Here is a 17,633-nt window from a genome sequence, read left to right as displayed (position 1 = left end):
GCCGGCGAGATGTAAGCCTCAGTGGGCTCTCCCCGGGCGAACTCCCAGGCAAACTCCCTCTGTTAGCTGCTCAGCTGTTTGCTGCTGACTGGCTTTTATACAGTCAGGCCCACTCAAGGCTCACCTGGAACAAAGCACTCCCTATTCACACTTTTCAAACCACCACTCAAGCACATGGTCAAACTGCCAAACTGTCCCCACAACAAACACTCAGATACTCACCAACACAGCCTCCTTAATGCAGCCCTTAGACAACCTCCTTAATGCAACCCTTGACCTCCCTCTCTCACTCATTACCCCCCTCCCCATATAACCTCCCCATCTCTATGCACGGCGACCCTGGCCATCGATCCTGAGTCCTTGCTGCATTTCTCCCTCCCGTAGCAGGGCCACTACCCAGCACAAATGGACACATTGATGATGTCTCAGGGTGCTACTGTAGCCTGAACAATTTTTACACCTATAAGATTACGTATTGGGGTACAACTTGCCCCTGTACCTGGCTACTCAAAGTTAATTGAGAAGTTGAAATTTGGTGAAAGACACACAACTTGATTTAATACAGACAGCTATAATTGAAATTATGGGCAAGGATCAATGCACATAACAGTTAGACTAAGATAAGTATAGTAAAGAGGATCTTGCACTCTGCATACTTGCAAGTTATGGACACCATTGGAAACAAAGATGGATGGGCAAGGGAGCCCATCAGAAGGGAGGTCCTGATTCAGTTTACACTGTCTTTGGGACCTTACAAAAATGAAAAAATGGTTACTAGGAGAGGTATTTTATCCGCTTCCTAATGGTAATAGTACAGCTATATACCATATCTGCTCCTTTACTCCGGTTACAATAATGTCCATAGCTGCCCCAACCCATATGTGGCCTTTGGGAAGTCCATTATTAAGTATCGAGCATTAATACTCATGATTTAAATCACTTATTTATTAATAATTCCAATATATGAATGTGGTCCTACTGCTGAGATACTGCATAGCAACCTAATTGATAAAGCCCATGCCAAACTTCCTTCTTTCAGAATCCTGTGGTGTATTGCACCTGTTTGTGGTTACTCATTAGCCTCTCAAAATGAGGGTGCAAAGTATCTGACCTGGGATTCTCTCCTTAGGCCTATTCAGGTAAATCCCATACTTTAATATAACTACTCCCACAAAGCCTCAACCTAATATAACAGGCCCTTAACTGTAGTAAGCTTAATAACCCATTTATTTATGTTCACCTCCTTGCTCCTCCATGCATGTTCCAAGCTAATAAGCAATATTCTGATAATGACATTTTACCTCTAGCGAGGTATAAAAGGTATTAAATTACCCACAAGACCTTAGACTGGGTCATAGATCATAAAATCAGGTCGGGATCAACAGAAGTGAATTTGGGGAGAGCCTTGTCCTCCTCTCCCCATCTGCAGTAGCCACAAGCTGTCTTCCCTTCAGGCTCCTTGGATCCCTGAGCCTCTCGCTCCTGAGGTTGTGTGGCCCAGTTCTTGTTTCTTACATTCTCCTTTTCCAGAAGAATTAGAGGCTGTTGCTCCTGAATTTTAGTGTTTAATTCTCTAGCCTTTTGTACATTACACATCTCCCTCCCATTAAACTGAGTCACTAGATTTCCTAATTCCCCAAAATGTTCTTTTGCGATGTCACAGTTCTGGGGTAGCTAAGCCTTTGACCTGCCTCCATGCTCTGCTCAAGGAATGCCCTCTCCGGTATCAGGACTCTAGCCCCAGCCCCTCTCTGTGGGTAGGGACCCACATGCCTCTCCTTTTTGACCAGGGTTTGAGGATTGCAACTTATCCTCCACTGTGTTCACTGGACTAACATCCTGTTCCTGTGCTTTGGTTTCTCTCCAAGGGCTGTGAGAAGTGTGTGTGATAGAGGTGGGAATTTTGGTAATACTTGTATGATGCCAATACACACCTCAGTTTCCCTCTGTGATTGGTATTGCTATGATTAGACAAAGCAGGAGACATGAGGTGTTTTGTCACGTAGCTGTCATGGGGTGATATGAATGGCTCATTAAGGATGGGCTGGGACCAACCTACATCAGTGGAATACCCGACAGAGGCAAGGGAATAATTGTCACCTGTCCACGGGAGGATCTCCGCTTGGCTGAGTGAAGCATACATGGACTCGTTGTGTTTTGGGGAGCAGGAAGAACTGGGCTCGCAGATGCAGGGAGCTCTACCGCAGCAAAGACAAATGGACAGGCACACTGAAAGGAAACCAAACTGTTTTCAACAGCAGCATGGCACAAGGGCCTTGGCCAGTCTGGACTATATTGTCGTCTTTGCTTCTCTGTCCTCATCTAAGGACAATTTCCAATGCTGTGTTTCAGTTGACTAATAAACCCTGCTATGTTTTAACAGTCTGCCCAGTGTCACAGCAAAAGCTTGCTGAGGTGCATTGAAGCATGAATGAGGAACAGTCTCTGAAGAGGAGTGTAATTCAGCTGGACCTGCTGGCAGAGCTCACAGGTTGAAATAGGAGTCTTGAAGCCAGAGGCTCAGTCTCATGTGTTGAAGCTATATGGCCTATCCTTGTGGAAGAGTGGGACCCCTTGGGGGTCTAGCGCACTCAAGGGGCACCTCCGAAGGACTGTTTAAAATCCAGGGCATTGCACAGATCCTATGGATCCATGATAGTGTGGGAAAAGATATAAAACAAGCAAAGGATCTAAATGCGTATTTACCATCGCCCCCTCATCAGTCCTCATGGGAATCCCTGATCGTTTCCAAAGTGTACTAAAACCTTCCTTAAAAGCTTACCGCTTGGTTATCACGTCATGTCAATTTTGTTAGAGGGATTTCCCTTCACTCTCTCTCTTTCCTGGTTCTTGTCACACAGACAGGAAACCGCAAAAGACCAGAAATCTGAAGCGCAGACAATGCGATGTTTATTGGGGTTCATTTCCAAGCAAGCATATTCCGAAGCTCTTCACACCAGTCGGGCTTCTCTCTATACTCCAATATAGTCTGTTCCCTGGTGTTCCCTTTCCAGCTGTGACACCGCAGATCATTTACCCCACATCCTCCTTCCTAGCTCTGTGTCCCCCTTGCCTGTGTCCCTGTTCCCCATTTCCGTTCCCCCCCATCCTTAGCAAACATGATTCCAGTTTTCCCTCCACTTCCTGTTTGACCCCAGTTTATATAATAATTTTCTCAGCTATAACTTAACCAATCATTTTATTGAAATTTAACTAACCAATCCTAACATATGGTAACATAATTCTCTAACCAACTATATCCCACTACCCTAATTAACTTACACATAACAAAATTAATTATACAGCAGACGGAAACAATTAGAGAACCAGACAAATTAAAAATAAAAAAGTAGGGGCCGTAAAGATAAAACAATACAGAAATGCGGGTTTCACCAGCACAATCCATACAAGAAGTATGGGCGGGCTGGATGAATGGACTATAAGGTGGATAGAAAGTTGGCTAGATTGTTGGGCTCAACAGGTAGCGATCAATGGCTCCGTGTCTGTTTGGCAGCCGGTATCAAGTGGAGTGCCCCAAGGGTCGGTCCTGGGGCCGGTTTTGTTCAATATCTTCATAAATGATCTGGAGGATGGTGTGGATTGCACTCTCAGCAAATTTGCAGATGACACTAAACTGGGAGGAGTGGTAGATACGCTAGAGGGTAGGGATAGGATACAGAGGGCCCTAGACAAATTGGAGGATTGGGCCAAAAGAAATCTGATGAGCTTCAACAAGGACAAGTGCGGAGTCCTGCACTTAGGACGGAAGAAACCCTTTCACTGCTACAGACTAGGGACCGAATGGCTCGGCAGCAGTTCTGCAGAAAAGGACCTAGGGGTTACAGTGGATGAGAAGCTGGATATGAGTCAACAGTGTGCCATTGTTGCCAAGAAGGCCAATGGCATTTTGGAATGTATAAGTAGGGGCATTGCCAGCAGATCGAGGGACGTGATCGTTCCCCTCTATTCGACATTGGTGAGGCCTCCTCTGGAGTACTGTGTCCAGTTTTGGGCCCCACACTACAAGAAGGATGTGGAAATGTTGGAAGAGTCCAGCGGAGGACAACAAAAATGATTAGGGGGCTGGAGCACATGACTTATGAGAAGAGGCTGAGGGAACTGGGATTATTTAGTCTGCGGAAGAGAAGAATGAGGGGGGATTTGATAGCTGCTTTTAACTACCTGAAAGGTGGATCCAAAGAGGATGGATCTAGACTGTTCTCAGTGGTAGCTGATGACAGTACAAGGAGTAATGGTCTCCAGTTGCAGTGGAGGAGATTTAGGTTGGATATTAGGAAAAACTTTTTCACGAGGAGGGTGGTGAAAGACTGGAATGCGTTACCTAGGGAGGTGGTGGAATCTCCTTCCTTTGTGGTTTTTAAGCTCAGGCTTGACAAAGCCCTGGCTGGGATGATTTAGTTGGGGATTGGTCCTGCTTTGAGCAGGGGGTTGGACTAGATGACCTCCTGAGGTCCCTTCCAACCTTGATATTCTATGATTCTATGAACCATTGAGAAGCGATTTCTTGCCAGACAGGAGGCTATCAAACTAAGTTTTCTTTAACCATCTTAAGATCTGTTTCTTTATCTGGTGGTGATGGGCACTATCAGGACAGGATCATCTTCCTAACAGCCCAATACCACGTTATTTCAGTGTAACTGTTTTGGGATATGACAATGTTACCGTACGCATCCCACCTTATGGCTGCCCCTGCTGCTTAGCCAAAGGCCTTAGCCTAAGAACAAGGTGTCAGACTGTGCTAGTGAGAGAAGGCCCATACACAGGCGGACTGTGATTTTGTTTGTTTTTATACTCTTATAACTAGCTAAGTGATAAAAATACACTTAACTTCTTAAAGTATAGGCTTTACAGGCAGGCCTGAATATCTACATTCTAACAAAAAGAAAGGAGTACTTGTGGCACCTTAGAGACTAACCAATTTATTTGAGCATAAGCTTTCGTGAGCTACAGCTCACTTCATCGGATGCATACTGTGGAAAGTACAAAAGACGTTTTTATACACACAAACCATGAAAAAATGGGTGTTTATCACTACAAAAGGTTTTCTCTCCCCCCCACCCCTCTCCTACTGGTAATAGCTTATCTAAAGTGATCACTCACCTTACAATGCGTATGATAATCAAGGTGGGCCATTTCCAGCACAAATCAGTGTTCAACAAGAATGTCTGAGGAACCGTGGGGGGGGGGGAACAAGGGGAAAACAAGGGGAAATAGGTTACCTTGCATAATGACTCCCAGTCTCTATTCAAACCTAAGTTAATTGTATCCAATTTGCAAATGAATTCCAATTCAGCAGTCTCTCGCTAGACTCTGGTTCTGAAGTTTTTCTGTTGTAATATCGCAACTTTCATGTCTGTAATCGCGTGGCCAGAGAGTTTGAAGTGTTCTCCTACTGGTTTATGAATGTTATAATTCTTGACATCTGATTTGTGTCCATTATTCTTTTACGTAGAGACTGTCCAGTTTGCCCAATGTACATGGCAGAGGGGCATTGCTGGCACATGATGGCATATATCACATTGGTAGATGTGCAGGTGAACGAGCCTCTGATAGATGTTATTAGGCCCTGTGATGGTGTCCCCTGAATAGATAGATGGTGCCAATCTTTAAAAAAGGGAAGAAGGAGGATCCTGGGAACTACAGGCCAGTCAGCCTCACTTCAGTCCCTGGAAAAATCATGGAGCAGGTCCTCAAAGAATCAATCCTGAAGCACTTGCATGAGAGGAAAGTGATCAGGAACAGCCAGCATGGATTCACCAAGGGAAGGTCATGCCTGACTAATCTAATCGCCTTCTATGATGAGATTACTGGTTCTGTGGATGAAGGGAAAGCAGTGGATGTATTGTTTCTTGACTTTAGCAAAGCTTTTGACACGGTCTCCCACAGTATTCTTGTCAGCAAGTTAAGGAAGTATGGGCTGGATGAATGCACTACAAGGTGGGTAGAAAGCTGGCTAGATTGTCGGGCTCAACGGGTAGTGATCAATGGCTCCATGTCTAGTTGGCAGCCGGTATCAAGTGGAGTGCCCCAAGGGTCGGTCCTGGGGCCGGTTTTGTTCAATATCTTCATAAATGATCTGGAGGATGGTGTGGATTGCACTCTCAGCAAATTTGCGGATGATACTAAACTGGGAGGAGTGGTAGATACGCTGGAGGGGAGGGATAGGATACAGAAGGACCTAGACAAATTGGAGGATTGGGCCAAAAGAAATCTGATGAGGTTCAATAAGGATAAGTGCAGGGTCTTGCACTTAGGACGGAAGAACCCAATGCACAGCTACAGACTAGGGACCGAATGGCTAGGCAGCAGTTCTGCGGAAAAGGACCTAGGGGTGACAGTGGACGAGAAGCTGGATATGAGTCAGCAGTGTGCCCTTGTTGCCAAGAAGGCCAATGGCATTTTGGGATGTATAAGTAGGGGCATAGCGAGCAGATCGAGGGACGTGATCGTTCCCCTCTATTCGACATTGGTGAGGCCTCATCTGGAGTACTGTGTCCAGTTTTGGGCCCCACACTTCAAGAAGGATGTGGATAAATTGGAGAGAGTCCAGCGAAGGGCAACAAAAATGATTAGGGGTCTGGAACACATGAGTTATGAGGAGAGGCTGAGGGAGCTGGGATTGTTTAGCCTGCAGAAGAGAAGAATGAGGGGGGATTTGATAGCTGTTTTCAACTACCTGAAAGGGGGTTCCAAAGAGGATGGCTCTAGACTGTTCTCAATGGTATCAGATGACAGAACGAGGAGTAATGGTCTCAAGTTACAGTGGGGGAGGTTTAGATTGGATATTAGGAAAAACTTTTTCACTAAGAGGGTAGTGAAACACTGGAATGCGTTACCTAGGGAGGTGGTAGAATCTCCTTCCTTAGAGGTTTTTAAGGTCAGGCTTGACAAAGCCCTGGCTGGGATGATTTAACTGGGAATTGGTCCTGCTTTGAGCAGGGGGTTGGACTAGATGACCTTCTGGGGTCCCTTCCAACCCTTATATTCTATGATTCTATGATATGTGGGCACAGTTGGCAACGGGCTTTGTTGCAAGGATAGGTTCCTGGGTTAGTGGTTCTGTTGTGTGGTGTGTGGTGGCTGGTGAGTATTTGCTTCAGGTTGGGGGGCTGTCTGTAGGCAAGGACTGGCCTGTCTCCCAAGATTTGTGAGAGTGTTGGGTCATCTTTCAGGATAGGTTGTAGATCCTTGATAATGCGTTGGAGAGGTTTTAGTTGGGGGCTGAAGGTGACGGCTAGTGGCGTTCTGTTATTTTCTTTGTTAGGCCTGTCCTGTAGTAGGTGACTTCTGGGTACTCTTCTGGCTCTGTCAGTCTGTTTCTTCACTTCAGCAGGTGGGTATTGTAGTTGTAAGACTGCTTGATAAAGATCTTGTAGGTGTTTGTCTCTGTCTGATGGGTTGGAGCAAATGCGGTTGTATCGTAGAGCTTGGCTGTAGACAATGGACCGTGTGGTGTGGTCTGGGTGAAAGCTGGAGGCATGTAGGTGGAAATGGCCCACCTTGATTATCATACACATTGCAAGGAGAGTGATCACTTTAGATAAGCTATTACCAGGAGGAGAGTGGGGTGGGGGGAGAGAAAACCTTTTGAAGTTATAAACACCCATTTTTTCATGGTCTGTGTGTATAAAACATCCTCATTGCATTTTCCACTTTATCCATCCGATGAAGTGAGCTGTAGCTCACGAAAGCTTATGTTCAAATAAATTGGCTAGTCTCTAAGGTGCCACAAGTACTCCTTTTCTTTTTGCAAATACAGACTAACACAGCTGCTACTCTGAAACCTGTACATTCTAACAGTGGGTTCTACCCTTTCCCCCATTCTATGTCTGTCTTGTCTATTTAGATTGTAAATTCTTCAGGGCATGGGCCATCTACTATTCTGTGTATGTACTTTGCCTAGCACAATGGGGACCCAGTGTTAGTTGGTCCTTTGATTTATAATAACAACTCCTCTCCTGCCACTTTGAGCTAAGAAAGCTGGCCTTGGGATGTTACTGCTTAAAAATGAGCTGGGCTTAAAACCATGGAATATTCCTTGTGACAAGTATCCCACAAATTCTACTGACCTCCCTTGTTTTCTTTGCCTTGAGCAGGGTTTCCAGGTTCCAAACCTGATGTGATCTCGCAGCTGGAACGAGGGGAAGAGCTATGGGTCCCAGACCTCCAGGGCTCTGACAAAGAAGTGCTCTCAAGAGCTGCCTGCACAGGTAGGGAATTGGTTAAACCAATTCAGAAACTGTCCATGAATACAGGAAACATTTGGGATGCCCTTCAAAGACCTTGTGAGCTCTTCAAGTTTAGGATTGTTCCCTGCAGATGTGGAATTATTAGGCAGATGTCACTCATAACCTACCCTGACTGACCTACTTCCCACCTACCCTGACTGACAACTGGCAGCAGGTCCCTCCCTGATCTCGCTTTTCCCTGAGTGTTCTGGTGAGGTCTGGAGCAAAACTGATTCCTTCCCCTTTCCTCTGGGGAAAGGTTTGGGGAAAATCAGTTCCTGATAGCTTTGATCTCTCCTGCACACGTTTTGGTTTGTTCATCCCTTTTTCCATTCCTGTCTCTGAGATTTCCTTTCTCTCAGGCGCAGGGAGTGACCTATGTCTGGATTCTCTCCATCTCCCATCAGGTGATGGGAGGGTGAGTGAGAACGAGGAGGAGAAACCCCAGCAGGAAGATGCTGAGCCACTAGAACCACGTGGGACGTTATCAGGAAGATCCAAAGGGAATGATTCCGGGAGTTGTGCACTCCCAGAAAAAGCAAAAGCTTGTGAGAGTCAGCACAAGCCAAAGGAAAACTTGAGGAGCCTCTCAGACCTTATTACATGCGAGAGCATCAACTTTGAAGAGACACACTACTCATTCCATCAGTGTGGGAAAAGCTTCAGTGGGAGCTCAGACCTTTTCATACATCAGAAATTCCAGAGAGGAGAGGGACCCTACACATGCTCTGAGTGCGGGAAAAGCTTCAATCAGCACTTAGCCCTTATCACACATTGGAGAATCCACACTGGAGAGACGCCCTATGTGTGCTCTGAGTGCGGGAAATGCTTCAATCAGAGCTCTGACCTCATCACACATCAGAGAATCCACACGGGTGAGAAACCTTATGGATGCTCTGAGTGTGGGAAACGCTTCAATCGGAGTTCACACCTTATCACACATCAGCGAATCCACACAGGAGAGACGCCCTACACATGCTCTGAGTGTGGGAAAAGCTTTAATCAGCACTCACACCTTATCACACATTGTAGAATCCACACAGGAGAGAGAAACTATAAATGCTCTGAGTGTGGGAAAAGCTTCAATCAGAGCTCAAACCTTATCAAACATAGGAGAATCCACACTGGAGAGATGCCCTACACGTGCTCTGAGTGCGGGAAAAGCTTCAATCAGAGCTCTGACCTTATCACACATAGGAGAATCCACACGGGTGAGAAACCTTATGGATGCTCTGTGTGTGGGAAGCGCTTCAATTGGAGCTCACACCTTATCACACATCAGCGAATCCACACAGGAGAGACGCCCTACACATGCTCTGAGTGCGGGAAAAGCTTTAATCAGCACTCACACCTTATCACACATTGTAGAATCCACACAGGAGAGAGAAACTATAAATGCTCTGAGTGTGGGAAAAGCTTCAATCAGAGCTCAAACCTTATCAAACATAGGAGAATCCACACTGGAGAGATGCCCTACACGTGCTCTGAGTGCGGGAAAAGCTTCAATCAGAGCTCTGACCTTATCACACATAGGAGAATCCACACGGGTGAGAAACCTTATGGATGCTCTGTGTGTGGGAAGCGCTTCAATTGGAGCTCACACCTTATCACACATCAGCGAATCCACACAGGAGAGACGCCCTACACATGCTCTGAGTGCGGGAAAAGCTTTAATCAGCACTCACACCTTATCACACATTGTAGAATCCACACAGGAGAGAAACACTACACATGCTCTGAGTGTGGGAAGAGCTTCAATCAGAGTTCAAACCTTATCAAACATAGGAGAATCCACACAGGTGAAAAACCTTATGGATGCTCTGAGTGTGGGAAACGCTTCATTCATAGTTCAGCCTTCATCTCACATCAGAGAATCCACACAGGAGAGATGCCCTACACATGCTCTGAGTGCGGGAAAAGCTTTAGTTATAATTCAAAGCTTGTCACACATCAGAAAATCCACATGAGAGGGAACTGTAATAAATGCCTTGACTAGGGCTGGCCAAAGGTTTTTTTTATTTTTAAATCACATTTGCTAATTCCCACATAACGGTCTTTGCACCATCTTCACCGTGGTCTCTCAGTTCCCCCAGATGAGTTACCTGCTTCTGCCTTTTGCAGCTAACCCTTTTTTGGGGTCAGTCCTGTGATCTTTTCTATCAACTCCTTTGCTTTTGAGTCGTAGGAGAGTGTGTCCCTCCAGCCAGGAATGTTCATCAGCTCCAGGTGCGGGAGAGAGGTTTGATCCCAACAAGCTACACTGAGGCAAAAACTACCTGTCCCTTACATCCACTAGGACTGTACATGGCGTTGACTGCTCAAGTGAGTGATCTTGGTGTAAAAAGACAATTATAGTTGTAGAGCAGATGCAGCCCAGGTGCAGTGGTTGACATTAGCTTTCCCCTTGACCTGACCTAAACTCCATTGCTTTTCCTAGTCTAAACCAATCCTGAGCATCACGATTATACTGATAAAACCTGGGGCCAGTTTGTTCAATATCTTCATTAATGATCTGGAGGATGGCGTGGATTGCACTCCCAGCAAGTTCGTAGATGACACTAAACTGGGAGTGGTAGATACACTGGAGGGTAGGGATAGGATACAGAGGGACCTAGACAAATTAGAGGATTGGGCCAAAAGAAATATGATGAGCTTCAACAAGGACAAGTGCAGAGTCCTGCACTTAGGACGGAAGAAACCCTTGCACTGCTTCAGACTCAGGACCAAGTGGCTAGGCAGCAGTTCTGCAGAAAAGGACCTAGGGGTTACAGTGGACCAGAAGCTGGATATGAGTCAAAAATGCACCCTTGTTGCCAAGAAGGCCAATGGCATTTTGGGCTGTATAACTAAGGGCATTGCCAGCAGATGGAGGGACGTGATCATTCCCCTCTGTTCGACATTGGTGGGGCCTCATCTGGAGTACTGTGTCCAGTTTTGGGCCCCACACTACAAGAAGGATGTGGAAATGTTGGAAGAGTCCAGCGGAGGACAACAAAAATGATTAGGGGGCTGGAGCACATGACTTATGAGAAGAGGCTGAGGGAACTGGGATTATTTAGTCTGCGGAAGAGAAGAATGAGGGGGGATTTGATAGCTGCTTTCAACTACCTGAAAGGGGGTTCCAAAGAAGATGGCTCTAGACTGTTCTCAGTGGTAGCAGATGACAGAACAAGGAGCAATGGTCTCAAGTTGCAGTGGGGGAGGTTTAGGTTGGATATTAGGAAAAACTTTTTCACTAGGAGGGTGGTGAAGCACTGGAATGCGTTACCTAGGGAGGTGGTGGAATCTCCTTCCTTTGTGGTTTTTAAGCTCAGACTTGACAAAACCCTGGCTGGGATGATTTAGTTGGGGATTGGTCCTGCTTTGAGCAGGGGGTTGGACTAGATGACCATCTGAGATCCCTTCTAACCCTGATATTCTATGATTCAGGTTTTCTTCTTGTTCTCTCCCTGCACCCTCCTACTATATAGGAAATGGTGGCTAATTCTGAAATTAAAACCTCACTCCAAAGGAATTAGAGTGGGGGAATATGTGAGAGAAATAGCATGTATGAGAATAAAAAGTCCCACTTCCCACAGAGACCAATTATGGTTACAGACCCATCCTGAAATTAGACCAGGATATTTTAAAGCTTTATCTCATAAGAAAGTAACACAATTCAAACATGGCATCACAGAGGAGAAAGCACTCCTTCATTTCGTATTTATTGCTACTGCTCTCACTGACAAACTTCCTATTCTCAGTGCTGCTCCCAGCACTTTAGGGAGTTTTTTCTCTTCTCCCTTCCAGCTGTTGTTATGGGACTGCAGCAGTTCCCCAGAGAGCCAGCTTTGCTCTTTCACTTGCATCCTTCAAAGCTGTGTTTGCCACCACTTTAATTCATATCTGAGACCTAAGGTACCAGCAGCTAGTTACAAAGGCTCAATTACCATTGCCATTCGTGGGCGGTTATGCTGGGCTGCCAGGCCTGCAGGATTTGGCCCATGATCAGTCAAGGTGCTATAGCAGCTGCACTCTTACATGGTGAGTCCTGCAGCCTATTACCGAACTACTCTGCCATAGTCTGCAGGGCGGCCTGACTTTCTGAGAATCTGGCAGAAGAGAGACCCTGGAGTAGAGAAGGAAAATGTCCTCACCAGCCACAGCCAGTAGGAGCAGGAAAGGCTGGGTTTGTTTTTAAACTTCTCTCCCTGCTCAAGCCTTTAATCATTCCTATGGCTCTTCTCTGAACCTTCTGCAATTTTTCAGGGAAAACAACCAACCAACCAATAAAACCAACCAACCAACCAAACCAGGCTGTTCTGACTGATGTAACAATCTATTGCCTTCCAAGGTTGAATATAAATCAGATCATTCTATTCACCCAAGAGTTCAACTTTAAGGGCTTTTTGTTTTCTAGCTCCAGTCAAATCCTGTGCAACAGCATTCCTGTTAACTCATCACTTGGTCACTTAACATTCACAGGTTCAAAAAGTTGGCAGGTCTAAGGCCTGGTCTACACTACAGGGTTAGGTTGAATTTAGTCGTGATAGGTCAATTTAAAAATGACTGCATCCACACAACCAATCCCATTCCGTCGACCTAAAGGGCTCTTAAAATCAAATTCTGTACTCCTCCTCACCAAGGCGAGTAGCGGTAAAATCGACCTTGCTGGGTTGAATTTGGGGTAGTGCGGACACAAATCGACGGTATTGGCCTCTGCGAGCTATCCTAGAGTGCTCCATTGTGACCACTCTGGACAGCACTTTGAACTCCGATGCACTTAGCCAGGTACACAGGAAAAGCCCAAGGAACTTTTGAATTTCATTTCCTGTCTGGTCAGCTTGGCGATCTCAGCAGAACAGGTTACCATACAGTTCCCCTAGAATCATAGAGCATAGAATGTTTCTACACTCCCCCTATCATTTCTGTCCCTGAGGTTATCGCAGATCAGAAGGTGAAAAAAATGCACTCGCGATGACATGTTTTCCAAGCTCATGCAGTCCTCCTGCACTGATACAGCACAGCTTAATGCATGGAGGCATTCAGTGGCAGAGGCTAGGAAAGATTTAAGTAAGATTTTAAGAGCGGAGGCAGGATGCGATGCTGAGGCTAAAGGGGGAGCAAACGGACATGATGAAGCATCTCTTGGGGAAGCAAAGGGAGATGATGAAGCATCTGTTGGAGCTGCAGGAAAGCCAACAAGAGCACAACCCCCCCCCCCCACTGCATCCACTGTATAACCACCTACCTTCCCCCCCATGTTCCATAGCCTCCTCACCCAGATGTCCAAGAACTTGGCGGGGGCGGGGCTCCAGGCACCCAGCCATTCCACTCCAGAGGATGGCCTAAGCAACAGAAAGCTGTCATTCAAACAGTTTGATTTTTAGTGTGGCTACCATAAGCAATGTGGCCTTGTCCTTCCCTCCTCCCCCAGCCCACCTGGGCTACCTTGTCCATTATCTCTTTTTTTTAATTAATAAAAAAAGAATGCATGGTTTCAAAACAATAGTAACTTTATTTTGAAGGGGGAAGGGTGGTTGGCTTACAGGGAATTAAAATCAACAAAGGGGGTGGGTTTGCGTCAAGGAGAAACACACACAACTGTCACACCGAAGCCTGGCCAGTCATGAAACTGGTTTTCACAGCCTCTGTGATGCACAGTGCACCTTGCTGTGCTCTTCTAATCGCCCTGGTGTCTGGCTGTTCAAAACTGGACACCAGGAGATTTGCCTCAACCTCCCATCCTGCCATAAATGTCTCCCCCCTTACTCTCACAGATATAATGGAGCACACAGCAAGCAGCAGTAACAATGGGAATGTTGGTTGCACTGAGGTCTGACCAACAGCGCCAGCGCACTTTTAAACATCCAAAGGCACATTCTACCAGCTTTCTGCACTTGCTCAGCCTATAGTTGAACTGCTTCTTACTACTGTCCAGGCTTCATGAGCCATGGGAGCAAGGGGTAGGCTGGGGTAGGAGCGACCGTGCGGTGCTGCTGGCTGGGAGAGCAGCCTGAGGCAGAAGCCTCCACCTCACAGGAGAGCAGAGTTGAAGCGGTGGAGCTGTACACCATGGATGAGGACAGCTAGCAGTCCTACTGCACCGTCTGCTGCGAAGGCACCCAAGAGCTGCTGCTGTGTAGCAATGCCAGCTGCTGCAGGTGCTTCTGTGTCGAATGCTTGGAGGTCCTGGTAGGGCAAGGTACCTCGGCCAAGGCAAAAGAGCAAGAGCCCTGGAGCTGTTACATGTGTCAACCACAGAACTGCTACGGGGAGTTACAGTGCCGACTGGATTGGAATATACCACTGCAAGACTTCTTCACCAGTGACAAAGGACAGGAATATGATGCACCTAAAATCTAAAAAGGCCTGCACATTTCCCACAGTCACTATCCTTGATAACAAAACGTCAGTGTTTGCATTGGCTACTTAGATCATAGCAGCCCCCACAGTAGACTTGCCCACAACAGCAGCGGTGATGGTGAGCTGAGCAGACTCCATGCTTGCCATGGCATGGCGTCTGCACGGGTAACCCAGGGAAAAAGTGTGAAATATTTGTCTGCCATTGCTTTCACGGAGGGAGGGGCGACTGATGACAAGTACCCAAAACCCCCGCGACAATGTTTTTGCCCCATCAGGCATTGGGATCTTAACCCAGAATTCCAATGGGCAGCGGAGACTGCGGGAACTATGGGATAGCTACCCACAGTGCACCACTCCTTAAGTCGCTGCTAGCCATGGTAGTGAGGATGCACTCCTCTGACTTAATGCGCTTAGTGTGGACATACGCAATCGACTGTATAAAACCGAATTCTAAAAATTGACTTTATAAAATTGATCTAATTTTGTAGTGTAGACATACCCTTAGTCTTTCCTCCCACACCAAGATGAAAAATATCAGTGACAGAAAATGCCCGAAAGCCCCTGTGCTGCCTTGCACAGCAGGCTGGGGAAATACGTGGGGGAAAGTGCTTTCCTCTCTCCTCCTGACCCTGAGTAACATTTCTGTCTGTCCTTGAGATCCTGTCACAGGGAAAAGGGTTGGGGATGCAAATTACATGTTATGGCTTCATTGGTTTGTACATTCCTTTACTCCTTCATTAGTGATAAGGGTGCATGAGCTGGAAATAATCCAGCTCTGACTTGCACACCGGAGGCTATTTCCAGGCTCGCAATAAAAAATAATCTTTTTTATTAACCTGAGCATGTTGAATCTGGAGTCATTGAGAGACGATACATACAGAGCCCCAGGCTGCCTTTCTGTCATCCAATATTTTTAGAGTATATCACATTAACTGGGTGGATCTCCTGCTAGGAAGTGTCTGTCCCGTGGCAGCACCCAGTGTACACTCCCCAATTATAAACTCATCTTCAGCATATAGGCCACTGAACCTAGTGATGGGGAGGATCCCAGTGGTCGGGCTCCAGCCTGAAGAGACCCCTGGACCCCAAGCCGGGCAAGCTGAGCCAGTTGGCCTGGGCCTGCTGTGGGTTTTTAATTGTACTGTAGGCATACACTTGATGTCAAAATCACAGCTTTCTCATCAGGAAATCAAGCCGTAGTCCCCCATGTGGCAGGTAGGCATAGTCACCGCTATACACATGAGGCCAGAAATGACAACTGCCCCTGTACAGGGACCTAGGGGAAGAACATGGACAGCTGTGGTTCTCAGGAAATCCAGCTAGGCAGGATTCAGAGTGGTCGCTGTGTTAGTCTGTATCGGCAAAAAGAATGAGGAGGACTTGTGGCACCTTAGAGACTAACAAATTTATTTGAGAATAAGCTTTCGTGGTCTAAAACCCACTTCATCGGATGCATGCAGTGGAAAATACAGTAGGAAGAGATGTATATACACACAGAGAACATGAAAAAATGGGTGTTGCCATACCCACTTTAACAAGAGTGATCAGGTAAGGTGAGCTATTATCAGCAGGAGAAAAAAAACCTTTTGTAGTGATAGTCAGGATGGGCCATTTCCAACAGTTGACAAGAAGGTGTGAGTAACAGTGGGGGGGGGGAATAAGCATGGGGAAATAGTTTTACTTAATGTAATGACCCATCCACTCCCAGTCTTTATTCAAGCCTAAGTTAATGGTGTCCAGTTTGCAAATTAATTCCAGTTCAACAGTTTCTCATTGGAGTGTTTCTGAAGCTTTTTGTTGTAGCATTGCGACTTTTATGCCTGTAATTGAGTGACCAGGGAGATTGAAGTGTTCTCTGACTGCCAAACCGGACAGTCTGTACCTAAAAGAATAAATGGACACAAATCAGAAATCAAGAATTATAACATTCAAAAACCCGGGCCCCAGTTGCATCCCCCTGAATGTTACTCCATTCCCCTGGCAGGATGCACCCCACAATTTTGGACATCTGACCTAGATAATCGTGCAACAGGTATACACAATATGCATACAAAATGTTCAGAAAATTCTCATTCATCACAGGGGTGTCAGTGGGGTCTGAGCTGGGCATCAGCAGAGGGAAAGTGGAGAGATTTCCCTTTAGAAAATTAAACTGCAAAACATCCCCCTGTGTTCCAGCAGAAGCCTCTCATTTATCCCTTAACCCCCTCCCCATAAAAATCTCCACCCCTGCCCTGGTACACAGGCACCCCCTCCCTTCAATGCAGATTTTTAACTTTTCTTACTTTTCCTTGGTCTTGTACAAACATTTTTTCCATCAAAATGCTCAAGGGCTTTTAAAATGAGAATAAGAGAACAAACCAAATCAAACCCAAAGAAATTGCAATCAACCTCCGCACCACACACAGTTTGGGTCTGAATTTTTCTACTGAAATTTGGAGGCAATAAAACTCAGACTGCTATTGTCCAGAAAACAAACCTAAACCTCCCATGCAGTACCTAGGACATCTATTACTGAACCACCAAGGCTTCAGCTCCTTTTGTGAGATTTCCAGCTGCCCAATGCTGCTGGTATTCTAGGGGAACAATTCTTGATTCCAGTAAGCATTTATCTCAGCCCCATTCTGTTTCTCTCTGTTCCCCATTCTCTAGGAAAGGGCAGTGAATGGTTCTAGGGTCCAGTGATCCTCATTCAAATCAAGCCAGAACCTAAGAATCCTTCCCCTTTCCCAGGTTGTGTGAGAGGAGACATTTAAAAGAGCTCTCTGAGCTACAGCATGTGGCTAAGTAACGAGAAAAAGCAGTATATTCCCCCCCTCTGTTTTGGGTGCTGGGTTTACTCCTGAAGCATCTGCTGCCCACGTAGTGCCCTATGGTTCATCCCTAACCCTTGATGCTGCTCCTTTCTACAGAATGTGAAAGGAGAGGAGGCGGTGCAGGAGCCTTCTGGGGACGCAGATCTGAGGCTTTGGGAGAGACAGATTGTCTGAGACATCAGAGTGCTGTAAACCATGCAGCCACCATCTAATTAAGGGCCTG

General features: G+C 46.3%; 2 protein-coding genes across 4 annotated transcripts in view; one reads left to right on the top strand and one right to left on the bottom strand.

Moving 5' to 3' along the window:
* LOC142068327 (uncharacterized) overlaps positions 1-15,429 on the top strand; it is a 35,509-nt gene extending 20,080 nt beyond the window's left edge. For 2 of the 3 annotated variants that reach the window (XM_048834560.2, XM_048834547.2), the window contains 2 exons: positions 8,118-8,231; positions 8,612-15,429. In XM_048834560.2, coding sequence (XP_048690517.2) covers positions 8,118-8,231; positions 8,612-10,245 — 1,748 coding nt within the window. In that variant the 3' untranslated portion in view covers positions 10,246-15,429. The remainder of the gene's footprint in view (positions 1-8,117; positions 8,232-8,611) is intronic. The other variant, XM_075124100.1, reaches the window with a different exon arrangement.
* The window catches only part of LOC125629205 (uncharacterized), a 262,178-nt gene that overhangs the window by 41,553 nt on the left and 202,992 nt on the right, over positions 1-17,633 (bottom strand). The gene's annotated exons all lie outside the window — the stretch shown is intronic.

This window comes from Caretta caretta, chromosome 28, assembly GCF_965140235.1.
Source record: "Caretta caretta isolate rCarCar2 chromosome 28, rCarCar1.hap1, whole genome shotgun sequence".
Taxonomy (NCBI): domain Eukaryota; kingdom Metazoa; phylum Chordata; order Testudines; family Cheloniidae; genus Caretta; species Caretta caretta.
Note: the sequence above shows the minus strand (reverse complement) of the source record. Positions and strands in the feature narration are given on the sequence as shown.